The sequence below is a fragment of the Pristis pectinata genome, chromosome 3, assembly GCF_009764475.1.
Source record: "Pristis pectinata isolate sPriPec2 chromosome 3, sPriPec2.1.pri, whole genome shotgun sequence".
In the NCBI taxonomy this organism is placed as follows: Eukaryota; Metazoa; Chordata; class Chondrichthyes; order Rhinopristiformes; family Pristidae; genus Pristis; species Pristis pectinata.
The window spans coordinates 87,551,627-87,579,519 of record NC_067407.1 but is presented as its reverse complement, the minus strand read 5'-3'; the positions used below and the strand labels follow the sequence as shown (position 1 = coordinate 87,579,519).

Here is a 27,893-nt window from a genome sequence, read left to right as displayed (position 1 = left end):
GAATCATCAGTCTTAAACTTTTTTTTGAAATTGTAATTACAAGTTACCAAAGAATTGTAATTGATGATTTGGGTGCATTTTTAAATGTTTTTGTGGTGGTACTGCAGCAGTTTTATTCTTCTTCTATGATTCTTCTATTTTGTTATTAGAAATAGGTTTTGTCCTTGTCTATGCAACATCAGTTTTTCTTATTTATATGTTGCCTTCGTTGATCTGCAGTCTCCACCTCTCTTGATCTTGTTAATTCGAGCTGGATCAAAATTTTTGCCAATTAAAGATTAAGAAGATTAAACCCATTGTTTTTGATCACTGTGATAAACTTGGCACTCTTAACAGAAACCCTAATCCCCTTCTATCCACATCATTGAGATTGAATTAGATGATGGAAAACCCTGAGATTCGTCCACCAACAAGGCTAGTTGGATCCAACTATACATAGTTGCCATCTCTGATCTTGCTTCACACCATTAAAACACTTACTTTATTTTTATCTTTTGCCAGAGTCCTATTCTCATTTTTCTATTAACTTCCTTGTATACAAATCTTTCCTGTCCTCACTGGCTCCAAATTCATCAATGCATTCCATTGAGTGAAGTTTCTTTCTCATTTTACATTCCTTCCTTGGCTCTGTTGCATCCTAACTCTGCAACCTCCTTAATTCAAGATTCTTCCACCCTTCAGTCCATAGACTCTGATCCTTTGTGAATCCTTAACAAAAAAACAGAATGCTGGAAGAACTCAGTGGGTCAATCAGCATCTATGGAGGTAAAAATGTTTCTGGTCAAGACTCTACATCAGGACTGAGAGGGAAGAGAAAAGATTGTCAGTATATAGCAGTACAAGTGGGGATGGGTTAGAGGTTTGGAGAATAGAGGGATGTTGGATAGAGGATGGGTAGGTGTTAGGTGGAACCAGATGAGGAGGGGATGATGGGTGGATGGAACCAGGTGAGGGAGGGGAATGGGAGAGATGAACAAAGGGAGAAGAAAACTACATGGATGGCTGAGTGTGTTTTGGGGGAGGAGAACATGGGGCATGTTTTATCTGAAATTGGAACATTCATCATTCATACCATTGAGTGGTAATCTACCCAAGCCGAATATGAGATGTTGTTGTCTTCCAATTTGCGTTTGGCCTCTTTGTATTAATCGTGAAGATTGAGGACATACAGATCAGTGTGGGACTGGGAAGGAAAGTTAAAATAGCAGTGAGCTGGAACTCAAGATGTCCGTTGAGGACAGAGCTCAGGTGCTTCACAAAACTGCCCCCTAGTCTACGCTTGTTTCACCAATGTAGGGGAGGTCACCTCATGAGCACTGAATGCAGTAGAGCAGGTTGGAAGAGGTGCAGGTGAACCTGTGCTTCACTTGGAAGGACTGTGTAGATCCCTGGATTGTGGTGAGGGAGGAGGTGAAGGGACTGATGTTACACCTAATTTTGCAGGGGAAACTGACAGGGGATGGGGAGGTGTAGCTGGGGAGGGATGAACGGACCAGGGAGTTCTAAAGAGAGCAGTCCCTGCTGAAAGTGAAGGGTGAGGAGATAGAAAGATGTGTCTGGGGTGATGTGATTGGTGGTGGCAGAAATGGCAGAGGATGATGTGTTGGATGCACAGGCTAATGGGGTGAAAGGTGAGAACCAAGGGAACTCCTTGCTATTCTGTATTTGGGGAGAGGGCGATATGAGGAGATGTGCAGGAAATGGAAGAAGTGCGTGTGAGGGCTCTGTCAACTCTGGCACAGGGGAATCTGCCCCTTTTCGTTGCCCTGTTATTAGTTTTTATTGTCCAAACTTTCTGAATATCCTTACCCATATTCTTCCTCATTCTCTACTAAACAAAAATCTTCCCAGCACATTTTTACCAAGCTTTTCAGTCTTCACTCAAATTCTGCGCAGGACTCGTTGTGAACTTCTTTATTACAGTAATCTTTTTTTCCTAGCAGTGCATTTTTAGATTTTTATTTTGCATTAAATGCAGTTCAAAATGCGGGAGGTTTTATTTGTTGATAGTGTTTAGTGAAATAACTGCTATCCAATTTTCAGGAATAATTCAGTTTTTTAATGCATGAAGGTAAAATATTAGCCATCATCTTGTTCTGTTTTTTCTGTGTACTACTCATGGTGCATTTCAGAAAAGTACACCTTAATATGATTATGTGCATTGTTAAAGAGTATCTTCATGCAGTAATTGTTTTATCAGCTTAACTTCTGCAGCATGTACTAAATGTATACTTTTTATCTAATTCATAATTCATCTGTTTCAAGCGTGTAGCCTGCAGAATGGTATTTTGTTTTTATTTTGCATTTTACTAGTTAAAGGCCTCTTACAGGGCAAGCACTGAAATATGTAATAATAAAAGCAATATATTATAGATGCTGGAAACCCAGAATTACAGCATATTTTGGGAAACATTCAGGCATCATCTATGGAAAGAGAAAGATTTAATGAACTTGACCATATTACCTGATGTCCACCCACCAATAACCTTGTTGAGCTGCAGCTTAAACTGGCAAACACACAACTAATTTCCACAGGCTAACCTTGGAACAATCTCTGTGCCATTCACCAATTATCGGTGGGGGGGGGGGGGTGGGGGCAGGGGTGGGACCTTTATTTTTACAGCAATTGACATTGAAATCCTTGGTGATGTTCTTCATCTTGGCTCTATTTTTTGGGACGGATGTGAGTTCATGTTCACCTCCCAGCCTTTCAAAAGATATAGTTGATAAACATCTCTGAGATTTCCACGGATTGAAATTGGAATTAAAAGAATTTTTAAAATATCAAGACCATCTTGTCTTTATTTAATCCATGCCCAAAATACCTCTGAATTGTTGACTGGCATTTCCAGAGATCAATTAAATGAGGAGACATGTTTACAAAATTCACTCTCTCCCTCCCAGAATCCCAAGCTAATGCTGAGATCTCAGGATTGGCTGGAGTTTTACTTGGTTAAAGGCCTCCCACCACATTTGGTTTCGTTTGGCCAGAAGTGTTGGTGGAGATGGATTGCAGAGTGACAGAGGCCATCTGCCCACACACAAAAGCCAAGAGATTCTAGCTCCCAGTGGTGTTGCAAGGGACCAGCCTCCCTTGTGAACAGGTAGCCAGAAGGTGCTGATTTGGCCATTGACAAGCCACTTTACAGATCTGGCCAGTTCTTAACCAAAATTGGATGATCCAATCAAAGTTCAGGCCACTGAACTTTCAGTAGAATGGGATGGTGTTGGAGGTTAACAGGGAGGAAGTTTTAGCTAGTTCTGCATCCAAATTCCATTGCATTTCTCAGCAGAATTGATGGAAATAGCACAAAGGATTAGGGAATTTTAAACAAGAGCTGGATTATATCCAAAACCATGTACACTTGAGTGTTTTGTGATTTATTATGGTGGTTCAGGATTCAGTTCAAGTTCAATATGCAGTACTGACATTCATCATAGTCATTAGTGGTATGGTTCTACCAATTGCACGCTGCAAAAAAGGTTTTAAAATTGCATTCAATTTCTTAGATAGTCATTGAAAGGAACATTTTAAAAGAACTGCATGTATAAATATTTAATTTGCAAAGAAACTTGGCAGTTTTTATCCTTAAGTGGTTCAGGTTGCTTTTCCAAAGTCATTTTAATGTTTTTAAATTAGGATATTCATAATATGAGGACTGGACACCCTTATTAAAAACGTTTATCAAAGTACACCAAGTTGCCAATTTTAGGAACAAGAAGAAGCTCTTCATGATAAAAAGTGACAAACCCACATGTAATTGTTTTAATATGTTTTAATTTTTACATTTTTATACATTTTAATATGTTGCTTGGTTTTGCAAGTGCAAGGAAAATAGTACACTTATGACTGTATTTTGTAGAAATCGGAACCATAACCTAATCAGCACATTGTGTGTACAATTTTTGTTTGCAATTTCTGTTTTTAAATGAGTAATATTTTAGGTGCATAGAAATTATGAATTTTGAGAGACTCAAAACTAGAGTGGTTAGTTTAGCAAAAGTGGATTAATTTCAATCAAGATCAAACTGGTGATGCTGGAAATCTGAAACTCAAAAAAAACGCTGGCAGCACTCAGCAGGTCAGGCAGGATTTGTGGAAAGAGTAAAAGTTAATGTTTCAGAGCAAAGACCCATCCTCAGAACGTGGAACGAGAGAAAACCAAGTTAGTTTTAATTTGCTGAGAAGGTTTGGGGGGTTGGGGGGGGGGCAATGGGGAGGGATGGATAGTACAAGGGAATATCTGTGTTAGGGTAAGGCCAGCTTTGCCATGAGGATAAGTTATAGAAGTCATCTGGTCAATGATTTAATCAGGGCAATTAGAAAATGAATAAAAGCTGTGTAATGCATTCTGAGGACAGGATGTTATCTCCTCTGTTTGGGTGACCACTTTGAAGAACACCTGCATTCTTCCCTCTGGGGTGACACAGAGCTCCGTGTTGCCTGCCACTTTAGTTCTCCTTCCCACTCCCACCCTGAGCTGTCTGTCTATGGCCTCCCATACTGTTGTAATGATGCCCAACATAAGTTTGACGACCAGTGCCCCATCTTCCATCTGGCATATTTGCATCCTTCCACTTTGAGTATCGAATTCTACAATTTCAATGAACTCACTTTCCCTATCTGTATCAGAACTGACCATTTCTGCTGTAAGTGATCCTTCTGTGATTTTAGTTGAGGTTTTTTTTCTCTCTCCATTAGCATCCTTGACCTGCTGGGCACTTTCTGTAGCCCTGCATTTTGCACCTTTTCATGTTCATTTGTATTCTCACTAACTGCACCCCTCTTAGAAAATGAACAAACACTCTTTTTTATTATCTAGCCCATTAACTGGATAACCTCTATAACTTATCCCCAAGGCAAACCTGGCCTCACCCTGTCAGACGTATTCCCTTTTCCTATCCATCCCTCATCCACCATTCCTGCAACTTAAGTCTAACTTGTTTTTTTTTCTCCTTCTCAGTTCTGAGGAAGGGTCTTTGAACTGAGATATTAACTGCCCCTTTTTCCACACAGATGCGGCCCGACGTTCTATGTGTTTCCAGCATTTTCTGTTGTATTGATTTCAATGATTTGCTTTCAAGTTAGCTTGGTTATTACTTTATATAATAACCTGCAAATCCAAGGATGCCAAAGGTTTGTTCTCATCATAATACACAGGTTATGTATGTATTTAATATTTTTGCATTTTATTTATTCTGTTTGCACTGCCCCATTTTAAATGTAAATGTATTACATCCTAAAAGTTCCCTCATGTTTTGGTTTTACACAAAATATGATGCATGTCACCTTTATTTTCCCTCTTTTTCGTGTTAAGGTGATTGACAGGTAGTTTTTCATAATGTGACCTCCAATATTTTTGCAGATCTTTTAGAATTTTCCAGTATGTTTGGAAAGAAGAAGAAACGCCTTGAAATCTCTGCACCTTCTAATTTTGAACATCGGGTTCATACCGGATTTGACCACCACGAGCAGAAATTCACAGGACTTCCTCAGCAATGGCAGAGCTTGCTCGCAGATACAGCAAATAGACCAAAACCCATGGTTGATCCATCATGTATCACACCTATACAGCTAGCACCTATGAAGGTACAGTTTTTGTTCTTCATCATGTAATTTCAGATCAGCATTGCAGTTTGCATTTATTTTATTATATTTGAGAATTCAGCTGTTCTTGTAATGTAACCATTGAATAATTATGACTTAGAATTTGAAGTGAACAGTCAAAAAATAATGTACCTGGGCTTAACCATTGCCCTACTTGTAACTTGAGTAATTTGCCACATGATGGTGTAGAAGTATAATATAGTTGGTTTGTATGGATAGCTACCAAATTAGAAACTCTGAGCAATACTGCTGTGCTAATGTGGAAGTTCTATGTCCTGACAGTTATTGTGCCTCAAATTAGATTAAGGTGGTGAGGAATATTAGTAATTTCAGATTTTCTGCTGCAAGGCTAAGAGCAGTGGGATTGGAAATAACTGCTAGGTTTTGCCTGTGTCATGTACATAACTAATAACTTTTTCAGTTAATCACTGATTGGACAGACTTGTTGTTTAAATTTTGTTTTGTTATCCAGTGCAAGTGGTTATTGGTGATTTTTGTAGGCTGCTCCAAAGCATCATCCCTTTGCAGAATGAAATTGAATAAAAGATAGCACCTTGCTATCATTTTAACTACTGTGGAAAACTATTCTACAATATTTCTCTATTCAAGCATCAGAATTCTTGCATATGAATGCTCATGTTCAAGCTCTTAATGTTTTTAACTCAGTAAATTGCTTTTCAACCCATGGAAGTAGGTTCCTCAATAGAACAAGCAGCTATGCCTAAAGTAGACAAATTGTGCTGTTCAGCACTCATCCTGACAGTGTTTATGCTTTCATGTGATATTAGAACCAGGTATTTCTCAAAAGATGTATTTAGACAGGAACTTGCAAAGGTTGATTAGGAGGAGCTGTCTACAGGTAAAGGGATGTCTGGCAAGTTAGAGACTTTTAAAAGTGAGATAGGGAGAGTTCAGGGCCAGCATGTTCCTGTTAGAGTGAAGGGCAAGGCTGGCAGGATTACGGAACCCTTGTCCACAAGGGATACTGAGCCTCTCATCAGGAAAGAGGAGGCATGTATCAGGTATAGGCAGCTGTGATCAAGCAAATCCCTTAAGGGTTGTAGCAGCACACTTGAGGGAAATCAGGAGGGCAAAAAGAGGGCATGAGATAGCTTTGACAGAAAAGGTAAAGGGGAATCCCAAGAGGTTCTATAAGTGTATTAAGAGCAAAAAAAAGTAACTCGGGAGAGACTAGGGCCCCTAAAGGCTCAATGTGGTCATCTACATGTGGAGCTAAAGGAGATGGGTGAGGTCTTAAATGAATATTTCTCATCTGCATTTACCATGGAGAAGGTCACGGAAGCTAGGGGTTTCAGGGAAGGGAATAGTGATGTCTTGAAACGTATCTACATTACAAAAGGGGAGGTGATGGTGGTCTTAAAGCGCATAAAGCTGGATAAATCTGCGGGACCTAACCAAGTATACCTAGGACTTTGGGAGACGGTAGCGAAGAAAATGCTGGGGGCCCTGGCAGAGATAATTGTATCATCATTATTGGTATTGGTTTATTATTGTCACTTGTACCGAGGTACAGTGAAAACCTTGTCTTACAAACTGATCGTACAGGTCAATTCATTACACAGTGCAGTTACATTGAGTCAGTACAGAGTGCATTGACATAGTACAGGTAAAAACAATAACAGTACAGATAACATATCACAGCTACAGAGAAGGTGCAGTGCAATAAGGTGCAAGGTCACAACAAGGTAGATAGTGAGGTCATAGTCCATTTCGTATAAGGGAACTTCAATAGTCTTATCACAGTGGGGTAGAAGCTGTCCTTAAGTTTGGTGGTATGTGTCTTCATGCTCCTGTATCTTCTACCCGATGGAAGAGGAGAGAAGAGAGGATGTCCCGGGTGGGTGGGGTCTTTGATTATGCTGGCTGCTTCACCAAGACAGCGAGAGGTAAAGACAGAATCCAAGGAGGGGAGGCTGGTGTCTGTAATGCGCTGGGCTGTGTCCACAACTCTCTGCAGTTTCTTGCAGTCCTGGGCAGAGCATATTAGCCATCGGTGAGGTACTGGAAGACTGGAGGGTGGCTTATGTTGTGCCTTTATTTAAGAAGGACTGCAAGGAGAAGCCAGGGAACTGCAGGCCGGCGAGCCTAATATCTGTGGAGAGAAAGTTACTGAATGAGATTCTGAGAGGCAGGATCTACCTGCATTTGGAAAGGCAAGGACTGATTAGGGATAGTCGGCGTGGCTTTGTGCATGGGAAATTGTGTCTCATAAACTTGACTATTTTTTTTGAAGAAGTGACCAAGAGGTGACCAGGGCGGTAGATGTTGTCTACGTGGACTTTAGCATGGTCCTTGATGAGGTCCTGCAAAGTAGGTCGGTCTGGAAAGTTAGGTCACTTGGGATCCAGGTGAGCTAGCCAATTAGATATGAAATTGGTTTGGTGGTAGGAGTCAGAGGGTGGTAGTGGAGAGTTGTTTTTCAGATTGGAGGTTTGTGACCAGCAGTGTGCCACAGGGATCAGTGCTGGGTCCACTGTTGTTCCTCTTGGATGAGAATGTAGTTGGCATGCTTAGTAAGTTTGCAGATGACACCAAAATTACTAGTAAAGAGGACAGTAAAGAAGGTTATTTAAGATTACAACATGATCTAGAACAACTGGGAAAGTGGACCAAGGAATAGTAGATGGAATTTAACTCGGACGAGTGTGAAGTGTTGCATTTTGGAAGTTAAACTAGAGGAGAATTTTTACAATAAATGACAGGGCTCTGGCGAGTGTTATAGAACAGAGAGACCTGGGGTACAAGTACATATTTCCCTGAAAGTCACACCGCGGAGACAGGATGGTGAAGAAGGTGGTTGGCATGCTTACCTTCATCAGTCTGAGCCTTGAGTACAGGAATTGGGATGTCATGTGAAACTGTCAAGACGTTGCTGAGACCACACTTGGAGTATTGTGTGCAGTTCTGGTTACAGAGCTATAGGAAGGATGTCATTAAGCTGGAAAAGTGCAGAAAAAATTCACATGAATTTTACCGGGACTGGAGTGTTTGAGTTATAAGGAGAGACTAGATAGGCTGGGGCATTTTTTCCCTGGACCATTGGAAGCTGAGGGGGTGACCTGACAGAGGTACATAAAATCATGAGGGACATAGATAGGGTGAATGGCCATAGTCTTTTTCGCAGGGTAGGGGAATCTAAAATTAGAGGGCATAGATTTAAGGTGAGGGAAAAAAATTAAAGGGACACGAGGTGCAACTTTTTCCACACAGGGTAGTGGAATATATGGAATGAGCTGCCAGAGGAAGTAGTAGAGGTGGATACAATTACAACATTTAAAAGGTATTTAGACAGGTACATGAATAAGAAAGGTTTAGAGGGATATGGACCAAACAACAGGCAAATGGAACTGGCTCAGGTAGGTCACTTCGTCAGCATGGGCAAATTGAGCCAAAGGGCCTGTTTCCATGCTGTGTCATTCTATGACAACTGCCTAAGTAGTAGATGAGCTTAAATGTCTAAGTCATAGAAGATATTTGTTGATGAATGTTCATATTAATGGATATTCTTCAAAAGTGACAGTATATGTTTAGCCTAAACTTGTCTGGCATCATAACAGCAGATTCTCATAATGTCTTTGAGATGTAAGTATTCAATGATCCCTAAAACTGCAAATAGAGAGAGAGATCCATGGCTATTTTCAGAGCAACACACTTTCTTAGGGTGGTGACCAGTCTAGGGGTAGAATCTAGCCCTGTTTTATATGCTAAATGTGATGAAGTACTATTTGCTTATTCAACTCTGCCTCTGAAATCCAGTTTCATTGAATATTGGTGTAGAGAAATCCAAGATTCTAACCCTTTGAATGAAGATATTTCTCTTCTACTCAGCCTATTGACTGCTTATTTTGAGGCTGTGACACCCAATTCTACGCTTCCAATCTCCCAGTATATACCCTAAAAAGATCTGTAAGATTTTGTATTTTAATGAGGTCATCTTTCATTCTTCTAAACTATGGAGATGCAGGCTGTCTACCTACCCGTAGAGCAATCTCCCAATTACACAGAGCAGTCTAGTAAATCATATCCTCAGCAGCATGTACATCCTACCTAAGATGAAGCAACCTAAACTGTACATACTTTACCAGCTGTAGTCTTGCCAGGACTTTTGTATTATTACATGAAAGATTTTTTTTTACTCTTGTGTTCCAATTCTTTTGTAATAAATGAAAATATAAAAAAAACTACAATGCTAGAAATCTGAAATAAAGACACAAAATTCAGGAAAAACTCAGCAGGTCAGGCAGCATCTGAGGAGAGAGAAACAGTTAATGTTTCATGTTGAATACCCTTCATCAGAACTGAGAAAGAGAAAACACATTAGTCTAAGTAATAGAAAAGGTGGGAGAGGGCAATGGTGGAAAAAAGGGAATGTCTGTGATAAGGTGAAATAATGTAGCCATTAAATGTGTAGTTAAGCTCCTTTGTTTCCTTCTCTTTCTGTAAGGACTGGCAATTTTTGACTGCCATTCACTTCTTCCTTTTTTTAAACTTTCCTTTCATTTGTATATTTTGTCCTGCTGGGAATGAACCAGTAGGCCATACTATACAACATAACCCAAACTGCACAACATTAGCAACGTATTACACATCCAGTTTCTAGATGGCGGTGACTGTCATCCATAACCCTTCCCCATCCTAGCTCAGCCATTGATGGTTATAGAATCGTACAGGATTGAAACGGGCCCTTCGGCCCACCATGTCTGTGCTGGCCATCAAGTACCAATATATACCAACCCCTTTTTACAGTACACACCCCATTATCTACTGAGCATTGATACGGCCTTTGAATTCTATGGGGAAATAGTTGGGCTCCCTCTTACTGGAGATGCTTATCGCCTGGTGCTTTTGTCTGTCATCTTTTTATTTGGATGTGATTTGGTCTTTCTGCATAGATTGCTTCATTACCTGAGGCTATTATGCTGCACCTTACAAATATCAGCAAGCAGCCCTATATTTGACACGTTGAAGTGAAGGCAATAGGTGTTGTGAGAAAGGTTCTTTTGGATCTTAAAGATAGAGGTATCTGGACACAGTTTTTGTACTTTAAAAAGGAGGATTTTATTTACATACTACAATAGGAAACCAATAGAAGGCGGGTGGCTCCAGCATCCTACCTGAGGAATTCCTGCAATAAATGCTAGGTTTGAGTTGATTTACTTCAGTAACTATAGACAAATTTCATTGTGCCTGGTGTGACTTCATTCTCTGGAGAATTTTCTCCTGATCCTCATACTTCAGTTTGGAAGGGTCGTTGGTGTCACCCTTAGGAAAATCCTGCCTTGATGTTAATGGCATTCATTCTCGCCTTATCTTTGGAATTCAGCTTACATCCATGTTTGGGCCAAGGCTACAATGAGTTATGGTGATTTTGGTGGAAGCCAAACTGAGCACTGTTGAGCAGGTTACTGAAGAGGTAAATTTTGACAATTCCTTCTATTATTTTGCTGATGATTGGGAGTATGCTGATGAGGTTGCAATTAGCTGTATTGTACACCTCTGACTTCTCACAGACAGCACGTGTTTTGGCAATTTTCAAAGTGCTGCAGGTGTACCAGAACAAGATAGCTAAGGGATTAGCTAAAGTTTCAAACATAGTTCTTCCAACAGCCAATGCCCAGAGGCTTTGTGATGTCTAATTCTTTTAGCTGCAACTTAATTATGAGAATTGAATTGAAGTAGACCAGAGTGATAATTCTCTAATGCGTGGTTAAAGTTGGATGTGAATATTTCAGCCTTATCTTTTGCATTCATGTCCTCTCTGTGGTTGAGAATAGAGATGTTTTGTGAAGTTGCTTCCTATTAGCTGTTAAATTTTCCACCGTTTGCAATTGTTTGTTGCAGGAGGATGGAGCTTTGATCTCATTCATTGATTGTGGGATCACTGAGCCCCATGGTACTTCTGTTTCACTTGCATGAAGCTTGACTAGGGGCTTCATTTTAAGCCAATGCTGCGCTAGGCAAGTTTTTCTTCACACCATGTTTGGAAAGAATTTATCATATGATGATACATAGCCAAGACTTGATTGTCATTTGTGAAAATACTTCAGATATTAAAAAAAATCTGTAACTCTTCCAGAGTAAATTATTTTGACTTCAAATGCTGATCTATAATACAGTTCAAAATTATTTTTAAAAGATCACCAAAAAAAAGCATCGAAGTCTAGATTCATTTGTCCATGCTTCTGGGTCCTCATGTGCCTTTTCACAAAGTTCTAGCTTTATGCGAATTGCTATTTAGACTTTCCCTTTGACAGCAATAATTTGTACTTAAATCAAATAATTAATATAACCAAATGTCTTATGGCACTTCATAGGAACATTGCAAATAATAATTTGGCACTGAGCCACATTTGGATATATTAATATAATGCTCAATGCCTTTGTCAAGAAGGCTGTTTTTAGGGAGTCTCTAAAGTAGTTTATGGAGGAAGTTCCAGAGCTAGGGGTCTTTCCGCTGAAGGCATGGCTGCCAGAGGTGGAGCGATTAAAGGTGGGGATGATCATGAGTCCAGAATTAGAGGAATACTGCCATTTTGGAGGGTTGATAGAGATCACAATGATAAGGGAGGAGTGTGGTCTTGGAGGGATTTGAAATTTAACACACACATTGAATGACAGTCATGTCTTCACTGGGTTTTCAACTCATACCAATGCAAATATTAATCCTAGCTTTTAAAAAAAGAGCCTGCACTTTCTGTTTGCAGAACACATTCAGAATACTGAAATTTAGCTACTTGTTCCATTGCTGTTAACATTATAACCAAGGCCTCTTGGGTTTGGTTTTCATAGAAAATATTTCTAAATTATGATAAATGGTCTTAATGCGTTGAAAATCCCAGAATTTTGTCATAAAATGTGATATGCATACCTAGTAGAGCATGCCCTGTCCAGATTGGGCTATGCATGTAATATTGTGATAATAGTTTCTGAACAGTTGCTCAAGGCTGAGCAGAAACCCTTAGTACATTGCAATAGGATACAGAATCCCAGTTACTGGAAAGCATCGAGCAGAGAACGGAATTCGTATGCCTGCTATTAAGTTTCAGTTTACAAGAGAATCTGGCTCTAACAGGTGTTTCAAGTATGAGGTGAGTGGGCCACACGAATTCTGTGAATATGCAGGATTCCCTTTTGGGTTGAACTGGGAGATTGGTACTCTAAGCTTGTTCTGCAAATCAGAAAGTGCAGGCTTTTGTTTTAGGTAGAATTAATATTTGCATTGGTATGAGTTGAATGCCCAGTGCAGACATGACTGTCTACTGGCAACATGACAACTCCATAAAAACTTTAATTATAATGGTGAGCTTGCAGGAAACACACATTTCCCCGTCTGCACTATTTCAGTTGGCAGACTTGCATTGTAAATTAAATTTTCTTACTCAGTAAGGGTCATCAAGATTGAAGGTGATTATTGCATTAAATATCAGTTTTGCCCACTGTAGGGCTGAAATGCTTTCTTGATGATTTGGTTGTTACAAGAAAAAATTACAACCGCAAAAAAAATCGCCTACCCAGGACCAAGGCTGGGTCACGAGGGAGAGGACCAGCAATCATGTGCCCGAATGACAGTTGGGTAAATAACTGGGGAGTTGCAGGGTGGTGATCAGCTTTGGCATGTGAGAATGGCTTGGGGATTAAGCAAATAGCTAGGGGCAAGTGTTGGGATCAGGGCTTCCTTTGAAATCGCTGGATTGAGAGCCTGTGGCAATTGGAGGCTCTTGACCTGTGCTCATTATTCAGATGTGATATCAGTGGTTAAGTATGGGGGAGTTTAGAGGGTGAGGGTTTGATGCTTTGGAGGTGTGGGTGTCTGGGAATAAAAGCTAAATGCGGAACATCTGTCCTTTGGGACCTGACCCCTGAACTCAATCTCATGCCTTTCAGAGCTGCATTGTGAAGATTATTGGCCCAGCCATATCCAAAGATGGTTAAGACAGCTTGGTCATATTTACCCCTCAGTGTACCATAAGGAGTGATGTGAAATTACCTGAAAATGACCCTCAGTGCTATTTCAATACTAAACTAATTTCTAGGGCAAGCACTGTTGTTTTATATGTTTTATGTGACATAAAAATCTGTTTGGATTTCAATCCAAAGATGCAATGGAGGTAAACTACATTGCATATTAACAGGGTGGAAAATGCTGAAATTTATGGGAAAGTTTTGCAACTGATATTTGTATTCTGTAATGTGTGACATGTTAGATAAAGAACATAAAGGATGTTCATAGAGGGTTGTAATGGGAAATACTCCAAAAGAAAAGTACTTGTTGAGGACCTTGGTTGTATTTTAGATATTTTTGCAGTCTGGGAAAAGCTTTGAAGCTTGTTCTCCAATGTTTCACAAGAAATAAATTGATAGTGAATGGTGTCTTTATCTGTGAAAACGTCTGCCCACATGAAAGCACAACTGTCACATTGCTGTCTTTTTCGGTAACTAAATATAATTTGAGACATAGTCACATCAGCTTGATAACTTTCTGTAATTAGAAATGAACATTGACACTTTAAGCAAAGTTCATTTCAGATGGCTGACAATTGTATGTCTTTCATAATTTCATTGTCCTTTAGTAATGATTGAGGATAGCCCAGGTTAATTGCTGTCATGCGGTCATATATTATTTTTCTGATATGCAAGATACACTTGTTTGTAAAGAATGTAATTCTGTCAATTTTTTTTGCAAGTAGAAAAATGAACTAAGGCTGCCCTCTGGAGGTCTCCAGTTTAATTCAAACCTACCACGATCTTTTAAAGTAGTTCTGATCAGATCACTTACTGTTACCTCTTTTCTGATCTGATCTAATAGCTCCTAACCAACCACCACCTTTTGTTAAGTCCATTTGTTGAGATGTTTCTTCATAATTCTCAATACTACTTCAGTCCTGTGTTTTAATCTGCATTACTTGAAAAAAGTTGGAAGTAAATTTAGTTAATACATTTCATAAAAGAATTGGGTAAATACTGGAAGGAGAAAAAATTTATAGGAAATGAGCCAACATGACAAACTGCAGTCTCTTGTGTCTCCTTTACTAACACCCTTGTTGTAGCCAGTCAACTGAATATGTTGCCAAACCATGCAGCAGCATAATGAGCTTGCATCTTTCCCTGTGCTGAAGGTAGTAAAGTTGGGGACAAGGAGATGGAGAAGTAGGGACGAGCAGAGGAAATAACTGCTGAGAAAGACAATATATAAGTAAGTGGAAGTGAGAAATTGAGCAATGTAGCAATTAGCACCACAGGGAAGGGGAATGCAGTCGTGTTGGTGTGGATATCTGTGCTCTGGATTTGCTGTGCAGTCAATGAATCCTTCAAATATCCACTTACCTCACTTGGAAAAATGAGAGAAGACATAAGATGAGATTTAATTCTAGTTGAGGGGTGGGATCTTGGGATAGAAGAGGTCCATAATTTTTATCAAGCAGATTGAGGCTAAATCTTGTTCATTAAAGGAAACGGGGGAAAATATATATGATAAAAGAGTGGACTAAATATGAACAATTGAAAGGGGTGGGATTGAGAGCCAAAATCATGCTGTGCCACGTGGAGTATTCAGATGGAGTAGCGTAAAATTGCTTAGCATGTTTCTCCATATTGAAGGAGTATTTCTACCAATTTGAATGGTTGTGGTTTCTTTGTTTTGTTAAGGTCTGTCAGGTTAGTAAGCTGAAGACCAAGTATGATCAATTGACATAGCCTTCAAGGACTTTGAGAGAAAAGAAATTTTGAGATTAGGTGGTAGTTCGCAAGATCCAAGGTTCAGTGGTTGATTTTTGTAAAGATAGACCAATGTTGAAAGTGTTTAAAGTGATTTGCATCAATTCAAGTGGGGTCAGGCAGAAAAATTAGGTGGTCAGCAGTTTCGTGGTTTTGGATGAGTGTAGAAGACGTCTCCTTCACACGATGAACTCGGGGGCATGAGAGGCATAAGAAAGAAGTTGGAGAAGAAGCAAGTCCCAGGGTGAGATTGTGAGTAACCTTTGGGGAATTTTGACTTGGTGAGAAGAGGAAGTTGGCAAGGCAATTGAATGATTGGTCTCTGTTGTAATGATAAAGGAGCCCATGATGAATTTGAACTTGATGGAGTGGAAGAAAGCAGATAATTATGATTTAAGAGAACATTTGTTAGTGGTTCAAACAAACTGATTTTCAAGATAAATGTAAAGTAGGGGGTAGTCTTAGTAAAAGAGAATAAGGCAAGATTTTGCTTGATGTGGTTAGCTTGCAGACCAGAATCATTCATATCAGTATAACACGGTCTGAAGGCAGCAACTATAGAGGCCGTGTTTGATAAACGCATGGGTTTGGCGAGAGTAAAGGCTTTACAATCAAAATTGGAAGAGGGGGAATGTTTAAGCAAATGATCAGTTACAGTACTAAAGCAAACCTGAGGCGAAGGGTTAGACAATTGAGAATTTTAAATAATCAGGAGAGGTTTTGTTTTAGGTAGATGTGGTTGTGGATAGAAGGAAGTGAGCCAACATGACAAACTGCAGTCTCTTGTGTCTCCTTTACTAACACCCTCATTGTAGCTGGTCAATCAAAAACTAGCTAAATCCATTAAATTGGTAAATCGGTTTATATTGTCACATGTACAAAGTACACTGAAAAACTGTCTTGCATACTGTTCATACAGATCAATTCATTACACAGTGCATTGACGTAGTACAAGGGAAAACAATAACAGAATGCAGAATAAAGTGTCACAGTTACAGAGAAAGTGCAGTGCCGGGAGACAATTAGGTATAAGGTTATAACGAGGTAAATTGTGAGGTCAAGAATCCATTTTATCGTACCAGGGAACCATTGAATAGTCTTATAACACTGGGATTGAAGCTGTCCTTGAGCCTGGTGGTATGTGTGTTCAGGGTTCTGTATCTTCTGCCCGATGGGAGGGGGGAGAAGAGAAGATATCCAGGTTGGGTGGGGTCTTTGATTATGCTGGCTGCTTCACCAAGACAGCAAGAAGTATAGACAGAGTCCATGGAGGGGAGCCTGGTTTCTGTGATGTGCTGAGCTGTGTCCATAACTTTCTGCAGCTTCTTGCGGTCACGGGTAAAGCAGTTGCCATACCAAGCCGTGATGCATCTGGATAGGATGCTTTCTGTGGTGCATCAATAAAAATTGGTGAGGGTCAAATTTCTATAGCCTCCTGAGGAAGTAGAGGCGCTAGTGAGTTTCCTTGGCCATGGCATCAACGTGGTTGGACCAGGACAGGCTATTGGTGATGTTCACTCCTAGGAACTTGAAGCTCTCAACCCTTTTGATCTCAACATCGTTGATGTAGACAGGAGCATTTGCAATGACCCACCTCCACCTCCGCCCCCTCCCCCCAGAAGTCGATGACAAGTTCTTTTGTTCTTTTGTTTTGCTGACATTGAGGGAAAGGTTGTTGTCATGATGCCATGTCACTAGGCTCTCTATCTCCTTCCTGTACTCCAACTCATTGTTGTTTGAGATGCAACCAACTACGGTAGTATCATCTGCAAAATTGTACATGGAGTTAGAGCAGAATCTGGCCACACAGTCATGAGTGTATAGGGAGTAGGGTAGGGGGCTGAGGATGCAGCCTTGAGGGGCACCAGTGTTGAGAATAATTGTGGCAGAGGTGTTGCTGCCTATTCTTACTGATTGTGGTCTGTTGGTGAGAAATTGAGCATCTGGTTGCAAAGGGAGGTGTTCTGTCCCTGGTCTTGGAGTTTAGAGATGAGTTTGCTTGGAATTATATTATTGAAGGCAGAACTGTAGTTAATAAACAATAGTCTAACATAGGTGTGTTTACTGTCTAGATGCTTCAGAGATGGATACAGGGCCAGGGAGATGAGCATCTAGTCAAGCAGCCAGTTACAATTGATTTCTCATTTATTTTCACTGACTTGATTGTTTTGATATGGCTGCTTGGATGAAATAATACTGTCAGTTCCATTTTTGTTTATCAAAAATAAAGTTTGTAAAGTCTCACAAATAATGACTTTAAACTGTATGTCAAACTAATTTAAAATAGAACTTTGTGGATGCATGATGCACTTGATTATCCTCGTGTCATGGGTTACTGAAAAGTTTAAGTGTACAAATGCACATAGCTTGCCCCCCTCTTTTGGACTATCTGAGTGCACATAGCCACAGTGAGAAAGGAAGCTAGAGTTACCATCCCCTTCAGGTCTGCCCTGCCCGGAACTTGCTAAACATGGAAATAGTCTCTTGAGTAGATCTTTACGCCCACCCCTTTGATCCGGATGGCCAAAGATTAGGAGTGTGGGACTGACTGAAGTACAACCAGAATTGATCTAGTTTCCATTCTGGCCTAATCTTTCCAAGAATGAAACAAGTGTCTTTTTACTGGTTCCACTCTTTTCCTATTCAAACAAATAAAGCTGCTGTTACCTTCCGCATTATATATTAGAATCCTCGATTCAGCCTCAAAAATAAATTGTATTGTGCTTGAAACATGAATCCCTCCTAGCTGGGTCAGAAATCCCAAAACCTACCATGGTGACACTGGAAAAATTGAAAAGGAAGTAAGAGGGGAAATAGAAAAATGGGCTGGAATCAAACCAAAAGCAATGATTAGGTGGCACTTAATGGTGTTTTGCAACATGGTTTAGTCTATTGAGAATTTTTGTTTTTTTTTCATTTGTCTGTCTCTAGGTACTTATCATACCTCAAGGTTATTTGTGGAGGTATAAGATGATAGAAATAGTGCAAAGTTAGCATAGCTGTTCAATAATGTGTTTGACAGCAATGAAGTATGTTTCTAATAGTTTTCTTTGTTTGGCAGCCTAATCAAGCTAGTATGCTTTGAAATAAAAAAAATGCATGTATTTATATGATGTCTTTCAAACTTGCACCATCCCAAAGTATTTATAGCTAATGAAGTACTTTTGAAATGTTGTCATTATGTAACATAGAGACATAGCAGCAATTTGAAAATGGCAAGCTTCCACAAACTTCTATGCAATAGTGTCCAGATTATCTATTCTAATGATGTTAATTAAAGGCTAAATATTACCAGGATACTGGGGATTACTCTTCTTAAAAAATAAAGCAATGATGGCCCTTACATGTACTGGGAAAGTACATGCGGCCTTAATTTAATATTTCATCCAAAAGACTTTTAGCTAGATTTGTGTACTCAAGTATATACTATATGTAACTATGTGGTCATCTTCTGAAGAAGTTAAAATAGATTATTGTTTATTATTTTGTCCTGCAGTTAAGATCAATAATATCTCAGACAATATCACAACTGAGATTTACTTTATTCACTGTCATAGAAGAAAATGACAGCTATTGTAAGTTATCAACAGGCAACCTCAATGGGCTGCAAATATGTTGGTTATGGATAAGTACCGTTCTAGGTACACGAGTGACAGTTCAGTCAGTGCCAGAATGTGAGTGGTACGTTAATGTTTTAAGTGAAGTATTGATGTATAATTTGTCTTTTTCTTGACTGAATAATGTATTACGATTTTTTTCTGATTGTATCTGGAAAGAAACTGCTCAAGTTTCCAATTCTAAGTAACAGCCAAACAATGGAACTATTAAAAATGCTACACAGTATTTTATCTTTCAAAGCACATAAGATGATTATAGACTAATATAATACAGTGCACTTTGATTATTAATTGAATCATTATTTCTAAACAGTAGGTTGAAAAGACTGCCAGATGATTCATTTTTTGATTACCTTCTCAAAATCCTCCCACTTGATGTTTTTTGTGGTTTCATACAGCTCACCAAACCTTAGCAAGCAGCAGGTGGAAACTTATAGGGGCTCCAAAGGTCACTTCAGATTTAACAATGAAGAGTCGATTGTATTGTGAACTTAGAAAATCTTTAGCATGACAGAAAATGTGGAAAGGGAGAACAATATTGGATGTAAAGGTTGAATTTCCAAAGAATAGTTCCACTATGTAATCAATATTGGAATATCATAAGATGAGAAGTACTGCATGATTAATATCTTCATTAACTGAGGCAAAATAGAATCAGTACTCTAGTGTAGATGGAAAAATTGCTATACGAGGGTTTAATTCAGATTTATTGAACATTCTATTCACTCACAAATCAAAACTAGATGACTGTGAACATTTGTGGACTGACTGACAGCAACAAAAATAGAGTACCACAAACTGTAACCTCATGGTCCAGCATATCCCTCATTCTGCCATTAGAAACAAGCCAGAGGATTGACTCTGGTTCATTGAGGAATGCAGAAGGCCATGCTAGGAGCAGCATCAGACATATCTAAAAATGAGGTACTAAAATGGTGAGACTGGAACAGAACAGGACTACCTACATGCTAAACAACCTTAAGTAAACAGAGTTAAATAATCTCTCAATCAGTGAACCAATTCAAAGCTCTGCAGTTCTGGCACCCCTAATCATAAATGGTGGTGGATGATTGAACAGCTAATGGGATGAAAAGAAGGCTCTAAAATCATCATCATCATCAACAACGGAGGCCCAACATATGAGTGCTAAAGACAAGGCCAAAACATCCCCAAACATCTTTACTTAGAGGTACCAAATAAATGACCCATGTTGACATCACAGAAGTCAGTCTTCAGCCAGTTTGATCTGGTCCATGTGCTGGATGCAGCAAAGGTTGTGGGACGAGATAACATCCTGGCTACAGTAATGAAGGATTGCGCTCCAGAAGTAGCCACACCTCTAGCCAAGCTGTTCCAGTATAGTTACAACACTGGCACCTAGTTGACAAGGTGGAAAGTTTCCCACAAAGCAGGAAAAAATCTAGCCTGATTATTTACTGCCCAGTCACCTGACTCTTATTCATTAGCAAAGTAATGGAAGTTGTAGTTGATCATTCTGTCAGACTGTATTTACTCAGAAATAATCTGCTCAACTCCAGACCAGGGTATCCAATGGTGAGTGACTTGCTTCCTGACACCCAAAAGCCTTTCAACTATCTACAAGACACAAATCAGGAGCATGATGGAATACTCTCTATTAATCTGGATAAGTACAGCTCCAATAATACTCAAGGTGCTTGATTCCATCCAGACCAAAGTAACCAACTTTATTGGCACTTCATCTGCCACTCTAAACATTCATTCCCTCCACCAGTGATGAAGTATTTACCGCCTGCAAAGTGTACTACAATTACTTACCCAAATTACTTTGGCAGCTACCCCATCAACAACCAAGTAGGCCAGGAGCAGAAGGTGTATAGGAACACTGCCACTTACAGGTTCCAATCCAAGTTGTTGGATGCCATTCTGAATTGGATATATATTGTCTGACCTTCATTGTTGCTAGGTCTAAATCTTGGAACTCCACACCCAAAAGGATTGTGGGACTGCATTCACCAAAATAACAGCAATGGTTCAAGGGGGTGACTCACCACCTTCTCAAGGGCAATTGAGGATGGGCGATATTGGTGTTTGGCTTGGTAGTGATACCCAGGTCCTGGAAAATGATTAAATAATAAAAAAAACAGTAATAATAAGCATGAACTTGGTCAATGTCTGCTTGAATTCAAATTTACCTTTATCTATTTTTGGGGAAAAAATGGCACAGTAGCTTTGAAGTTGAAACCATGAAGTTAACCTATGGGTTCAAAGATTCATACTCTGAAAGACATATTTGACATTGATTTTGAGAAGTTCTTTGCAGAACAGTCAATCTATGGAATGAATTCCACTTAGACGAGTGGAGGTAATACATTTTTTAAAAGACTGAAAAATGTAGTGGAGATCTTTCAACATGAGTAGATTATGGTGGAATGATGATGCTTGTCTTCCATCATAATGATTATGACAGACACCTCATAGTATACATTTCTCTGAAAATCAAAAACTGCAGATGCTAGAAATCTGAAAGGAAAACAGCAGGTCAGGCATTATGGAAAGAGAAACAGAGTTGCTGTTTCAGGTTGAAGACCCTCCATCAGAAAGAGAGAAAAGTTAATTTTAAGTAATTTGATTACTTACACAGTAGGGTCCCCAGCCACAATATTTAATTGTTTAGTTTTAAATAATTGTTATGCTTGGGTGTCTAAATCTGTCCCAACAATTTACACATTTAAGTTGATATGTCATGATCAACCTTCTGATGACCAACAGTGAAGTAACCCTTCCTAAGCCCACAGATAGGGAGGTGTATGTATATCAGTGTTTGTTCACAAGAGAGCCCTAAGCCAGCCTTTCCCAATGCTTTGATCTTAGTGAATGCCAAGACAGGCATGTCTAGAATTGTCAATCTAATAGGTGGGAAGGGATCTCCCACCCCATTTGCTTTCTCAGGTGGTAGAAGCAACCAGAGTTCTGTGTGGTCTAATGAACAATTGAGATGTCCTACACTTTCTTCTTCTGAATTCATTCACCTGTCCTGCAATGCCCTGCTCACAAATCCAATTCAAGTTCTCTGCAACGTACATGCCAACTCACCAAACTAAGTGCCAGGGCACAATCCTACTGAGTGTACTTGGACTCTAGTATTCCTTCAAACCTCTTCTGATTTTTATCAAGCCGGCTTCCCAATCTAATCATCCTCCCGCAACCCCCACTCCTGAATGGCCAATGCTCTATTTGCATGCTCCCTCACACAATTTATTGAATATATCAGTGAAATAATTTGCGTGAAAGACGCACAGGAACAATGCAAAATGCAGTTCAATTTTCATTAAAGATTAGGCAGACTCCACAAGGAAGCACTAACCTTTTACCTTGATCCCATTTCAAAGTTTATCCTTTACTGCATTCCTTGTACATTGGTGCAAAAATAGTTGTTTGCTCAGTCCTTCAAATGTCTTTAGTGAGCAATTCATTTGACTACCTAATTTCCTCTGCTTGATTTTGGGTTGTAACTTGCACTGTACCGACTTGAAAGCAGTAATGCTTGTTCTGTAACCAAATCATATCCTTCCGGGTTCTGTTACCTTGTGTATGTGTTCTCTTTTTTTTAAACAAAAACATAGTTTGCAACAGGCACTACTGAATACTGACTACTGGAAGGAAACGTGCTTGAGAGAGAGTTTCTCAGTAGTCTGTGATAATCTTTGCCAATAAGACCACTTGGAAGACCTTTTTTGCCTTTTGAATGAATAATCCTGGGCTCAGAAAAGAGAAGTTGCAACCTTATACTGAAAGTAATATTTATTACAGTCATGTTTAAAATTATCACCAGTAATTTAGCACCATCTTGCTAAGTAGTAATAGAATTACTTTTTTAAACTAGCCAACATGTATAGAAAGTATGTTACATCAGTGCCAAGTGGGGCCAGCAAAAGTAGTAAAGACTTTGAAGTGCCCATGAAATTGATCATTGTAAAAACAATTAACTGACTCACTTGAAGTCCTTTCTCCAGGTCCTGGCTTATTTCCTAGGTCCAAACCAAGGTGTCTAACTCTCTGAAGTGAACTAGCAAGTCACTGATTTGTGCCAAAGCACTACAGGGGTTTAGAAGGCAACTCACCGCCAACTCCTTGGGGAAATGCTGATGAGCAGCAACTGTCACCCTTTCTGATGAAATGGACATTGCAAGAACACAGAAACATACTCTCCAAATCACCAAGTAACAGCACAGGATATCTGCATTTTTTTTAAATGCTCCTTTTTGTTCAAAGGTATACTTGCCTACAAAAAAGGTTCAAAAGCAATATTGATTAATGCTCCACAGTGTACTGTGACTGAATGGATTGTAGTTCATTATATTGGAATAGTGCAGGTTACCTTTAAAGATTCGTTTGCATCTGTCTTTAATTTATGAAGGTGATGCACAATATTTAAACCCTTTAACTGGATAGAGGAACCAACAAAATGTTTTCTCCTTAATTGACAGCTCTATCTTAGTTTCAGTTCTGCAGTTTATGTAATTATGCAGTAATTGTTTATTCCCACCATCTATGGATTATGTCCTATAATTCTGGTCATTTTTAATATGTCTTTTGAGTCTGGGATCAATAATGACAAATTGCAATTTCATTGAAGTAAGCTCTTCATATCTATTACCACTTGAGCTAATTGCATCTGGCTGATTCTTTAATCACATGGGCATTACACAATGTTCACATGTGAATTGAAAAAGTATTGTTATAGTAAGTAGAAGCCACTAATATAGTTTGTGCAACTTTATGACCTTTTATAAACTACATTACTATCCTCGAACCATCAGTAAGCAATTGGATGAATTATAAAAGTTCAGATTGACTATAGTTTTGCTTTTCTCTATGTAAATAAATTACCATTTGATGGATGACCTCAAGTATATTTGTTAAAGTTGTATGAAGTACCGAGTTTTAACTTACTTCCATGTCAATAAATTGTTACTGATTTAAATTGTTTGTGAATGTAAATAATTTACATTTAACCTGGCCAAAAAAGCCCCCCAAAATTCACTTGGATACAGACTAACTTGAATCTTCTGACACTTAGATAACATGGAGATAGAACACTTATTATTTTTTTGAAGCCTGGGCTGAGATGGCAAGAAGTGCATGTTCAGCTTCCTTTTTATGAAATCTTGAAGTATGTTTGCAATTCATAGTAATAATTGCAAATCATGGTATAGAACGATACAGCACAGGAACAGGCCCTTTGGCCCATGATGTCTGTGCCAGCTATAATTCAAAATGAATCTAATGCCATCTGCATGCATATGATCCATATCCCTAGATGATTGTCAAAAATGCACGTGATTTTCTTGCATTCCAATTCCTAGTAAAGAAGATTACCGCAATTATAAAGGTGTGTGATGAAAACACACCTGAAGTGTGACAATTTTAGTCTCCTTATCTATGGAAGCATATAGTTAGCTTCTAGTGACTGCAATGAATGCTCACTAGGTTTCCTGGGATTGTTTGTGTGAGCAAAGATTGAGTAGGCAAGGTCTAGATTCCTTGTGTCTTAGAAAAATTGGAAATAATCTCATGGAAATTGTTTATCAAGGGGCCTGATTTGGTAGATGCTGGAAAGATATTTCCCTTGGCTGCAGGATTTAGAATGAGGGATTAGGTGTGCAGACTAGAGTTTGTTCTCTTGGACTTGGTTGAAAAGAGATCTCTTCACTCAGATTTGAAACTCTTTAGAGTTCTCTACCCCAGTGATTTTCAGTTTGTTTAGTTTGGTGGATTAAAGAACATGGTTAAAAGTCTGGGAAGGTGGAAGTCAGGTATAAGATCTGCCAGATCCTATAGGGAGAGCAGTCTTAAAGGGCCAGGTTACTGACTTTTTTATTTAAATTATATTCTTATTGGGGGTTAAAAAAAACTATGGAAATGTCTAATTTGATATCTCCATTGGTTTATTTCATCCCATAAACTAAACTGACATGTATCATCTTATCACCTGTGTGCCATTATATCAAATGCAATCCTCTGCTATGGAATTGGATATATGATTTGAATATTGACTATCTGAATGCATTAAATATATCAACTATCCTTGCTGACTGGAGACATGAGAGACTGCAGATGCTGGAAATCTGGAGCAACACACACAAAATGCTGGAGGAACTCAGTGGGTCAGGTAGCATCTATGGAGGGAAATGGACAGTCAACATTTCAGGCCAAGACCATTCATCAGAACTGGAAATCTGGCTTCTCCCCTCTTTCCATCCTGATGAAGGGTCTCAGCCCAAAATGTCGATTGTCCATTTCCCTCCATAGATGCTGCCTGGCCCACTAAGTTCCTCCAGCATTTTGTGTGTGTCTGTCCTTGCTGACTAGTTATTTTGTTGTTGTGTTTGAAATTGATGCCTTTTTGCTTATTCTGAGCTCTTTAAAAATGTTTACATAATTCATAACTCAAATTGTAGAATACAAAATTACTCCAAGCATTTCATTACCAAACAATTGTAAATTTGGTGTTGTGAAAGTGTGGTACCAAAAATCAAATCTTGAATTACAGTGTTGTATAGGTTATATTGATAATGCATGTTTTTATCAAAACATACACTTGGTTAGATTCTCACTTGGTCAGAAGGGATCTTAGTTTGGGTCTTGTTAAAAGTACCACCTCCATGTTATTCTGATGCATCACCTAGTTCATGTGATGGTTTGTGATTTCTTGAACTAGGAGATGTATTAGAACAATATGGAGGTGGTACTTTTAACAGACCTAAACTAAGGTCCCTGATTAAATTTGGTTAAATGTTAAAGGCCTTGTAGCACTAGCGTAAGGGTAAAAGTGAGATACTTAAAAGGTGTTTAAACTTTTTATTGTAGCTGACTCAATAATTCAATATTATACATTTAAAAAGTGAAAATCAAAAGTGAAATAAAAACAGAAAATGCCAGAAGCACTCGACAGGTTAGGCAGCATCTATGGAAAGAGAAATGAGTTGATGTTTCTGATGAAAGATCTTGATCAGAAATGTTAACTCAGTTTCTCCTTTCACAGATGCTACCTGACCTGCTGAATGTTTCCATCATTTTGTGTTTTCATTGCACATTTAATTAACTAACAGGATGATTGTGTAATTGTTAATTGAACTTCAGTACAGAAAAATGTAAAGTGGTATTTTTTGTTAGTAAGAATAACAGGGCTCTGGATAATTGTTTTAATGGGGCAAAGGCTAGGGTAACTTTGTAAGATAGCAAAACAAACCACTAGGAGCAGCTGTGCAGGTTACTAGAGCCACAAAGAAAAGCAAACATAGCAGTGGGGTTTATTTGTAAAGAGATAAAACAGTAAAAAAAAGAGAAATTGTTTTAAAGTTGTATAAAACTTTGATTAGGTCTTAATTAGTGAACCATCTGGACTGTATATTATGAAAGGTGTGAAGTATATTGAGAGAGTGCAAAAAGAAATTTATCAGAATTGAGGGAAGGGTTAACACACATGGCTAATTTCAAAGAAAAAAAAGATGGAGGAGTGACCAAGTGGTGTTTTAGTTGTAAATAAAATGCCTTGGAAACTGTTCTGTGCTTCAATAGCCACATTAAAGCTACCAACAATTTTGTTTAGTGTCCCTTGCCAGCTGGATTCTATCGTGCACAAGACCCAAGGCATCAGACTACTAGAAAAAGCCTTGCACACAAATGGGTAGGAAGATGGAGCCTGGAGCTGGGGCAGCAGGGGAAGAAGCAACATCAGGGATTAGGGAGGTTGAACACACCATTGGTGTGGATGAGTTGGTCAGAGAAAGGTAGTAGAAGGAATATGGGGCCCTGGGGGAGACAATTTTGCCTGGCTGTGTTTTGGCTGGGAGGAATAGTCAGAACATCAGGGCAAAGGGGAGGTAATGGAGTATCAGGTATTCAAATAAGTTCTTAAAGACATTGGTAGAAAGGGAATTAATGATGGGAGCAAACACCAAGCAAAATACCTGGAGGACTGATCTACCTACAGCGATGTTGATACCTTGAACTTCCTTTTGGGTAAACTTGGTCATCCTTAACTATCACCCTTAACTCTCAGTTAAGATCAGAATCTGTGTGATTTCCCCCATGCCATTTGTGTGCCCTAGATATTGTAGATATCAGGTCACAGCATTTAATGTCACAACACATTCCTGGCAACTTCTTTGTGTCTGCACATCAGATACACAATGGACTCAGGTCAATTTTGTAGGAGTATTCCACACACGCATAAGGGTCTGATTGCATTTAATGATCAGTTTTAAAAAAAATTAATTTGTGTGGTGCAAAATGAAATTGTGTCATGTGAAAGAGCTCCTCATTTAATGTTTCCACATTTGGATAACCAGAACCTCATCCATAAGTATAAAATAGTCAGTATTTAATCCAAAAGGGAATGGAAGAGAGTTGTTTACACAGAAAGTGATGAGAATGCGGAACGTTGAGTAGTTGACATAACTGATGTACATTTAAGGTAAAATTAGATGGATATACTATGTTGTTGGGGTTCGGTGAAATAGGGTGGAAGAAAGCTGCTGTGGAGCATACCCACAGTCATGAACAGAATTTAAAATTTTTATGCTGTAAAATATGTAATATAATTTCAGTCCAGCCAAACCATCCTCCAATAAGTGGACCTTATCTCCTGTTCGTAAAGCTCTTTTCTCCACCCCTCTCTACTAATATTTCTACTAAGTGTCAAACTTGGTTTAGAGGTGGTACATGTCCGCGTCAGAAAATTGAAGATTTAAATCCCACTTCAAAAGGCTTGCGGGCATAATCTAGGTTTGTAAGGGAACATCACATTGTCAGAAATGCTGTGTCTTGACGAATTGTTGAGCAGAGGTCCCATTGGTCCTCTCAAGTGCACAAATGTGATCTCATGCTGCTATTCGAAGAAGAGGAGAGGAATGTTCCTGGTGTTCTGTTGAGCATTTATCCCACAG

At 39.0% G+C, this 27,893-nt stretch overlaps 1 protein-coding gene across 7 annotated transcripts in view; it reads left to right on the top strand.

Annotated features, from left to right (window-relative positions):
• The window catches only part of pak5 (p21 protein (Cdc42/Rac)-activated kinase 5), a 188,277-nt gene that overhangs the window by 104,327 nt on the left and 56,057 nt on the right, over nt 1-27,893 (top strand). For all 7 annotated transcript variants that reach the window (XM_052011483.1, XM_052011482.1, XM_052011476.1 and 4 more), the window contains one exon: nt 5,367-5,590. In XM_052011483.1, the coding sequence (XP_051867443.1) occupies nt 5,387-5,590 (204 nt within the window). In that variant the 5' untranslated portion in view covers nt 5,367-5,386. The remainder of the gene's footprint in view (nt 1-5,366; nt 5,591-27,893) is intronic.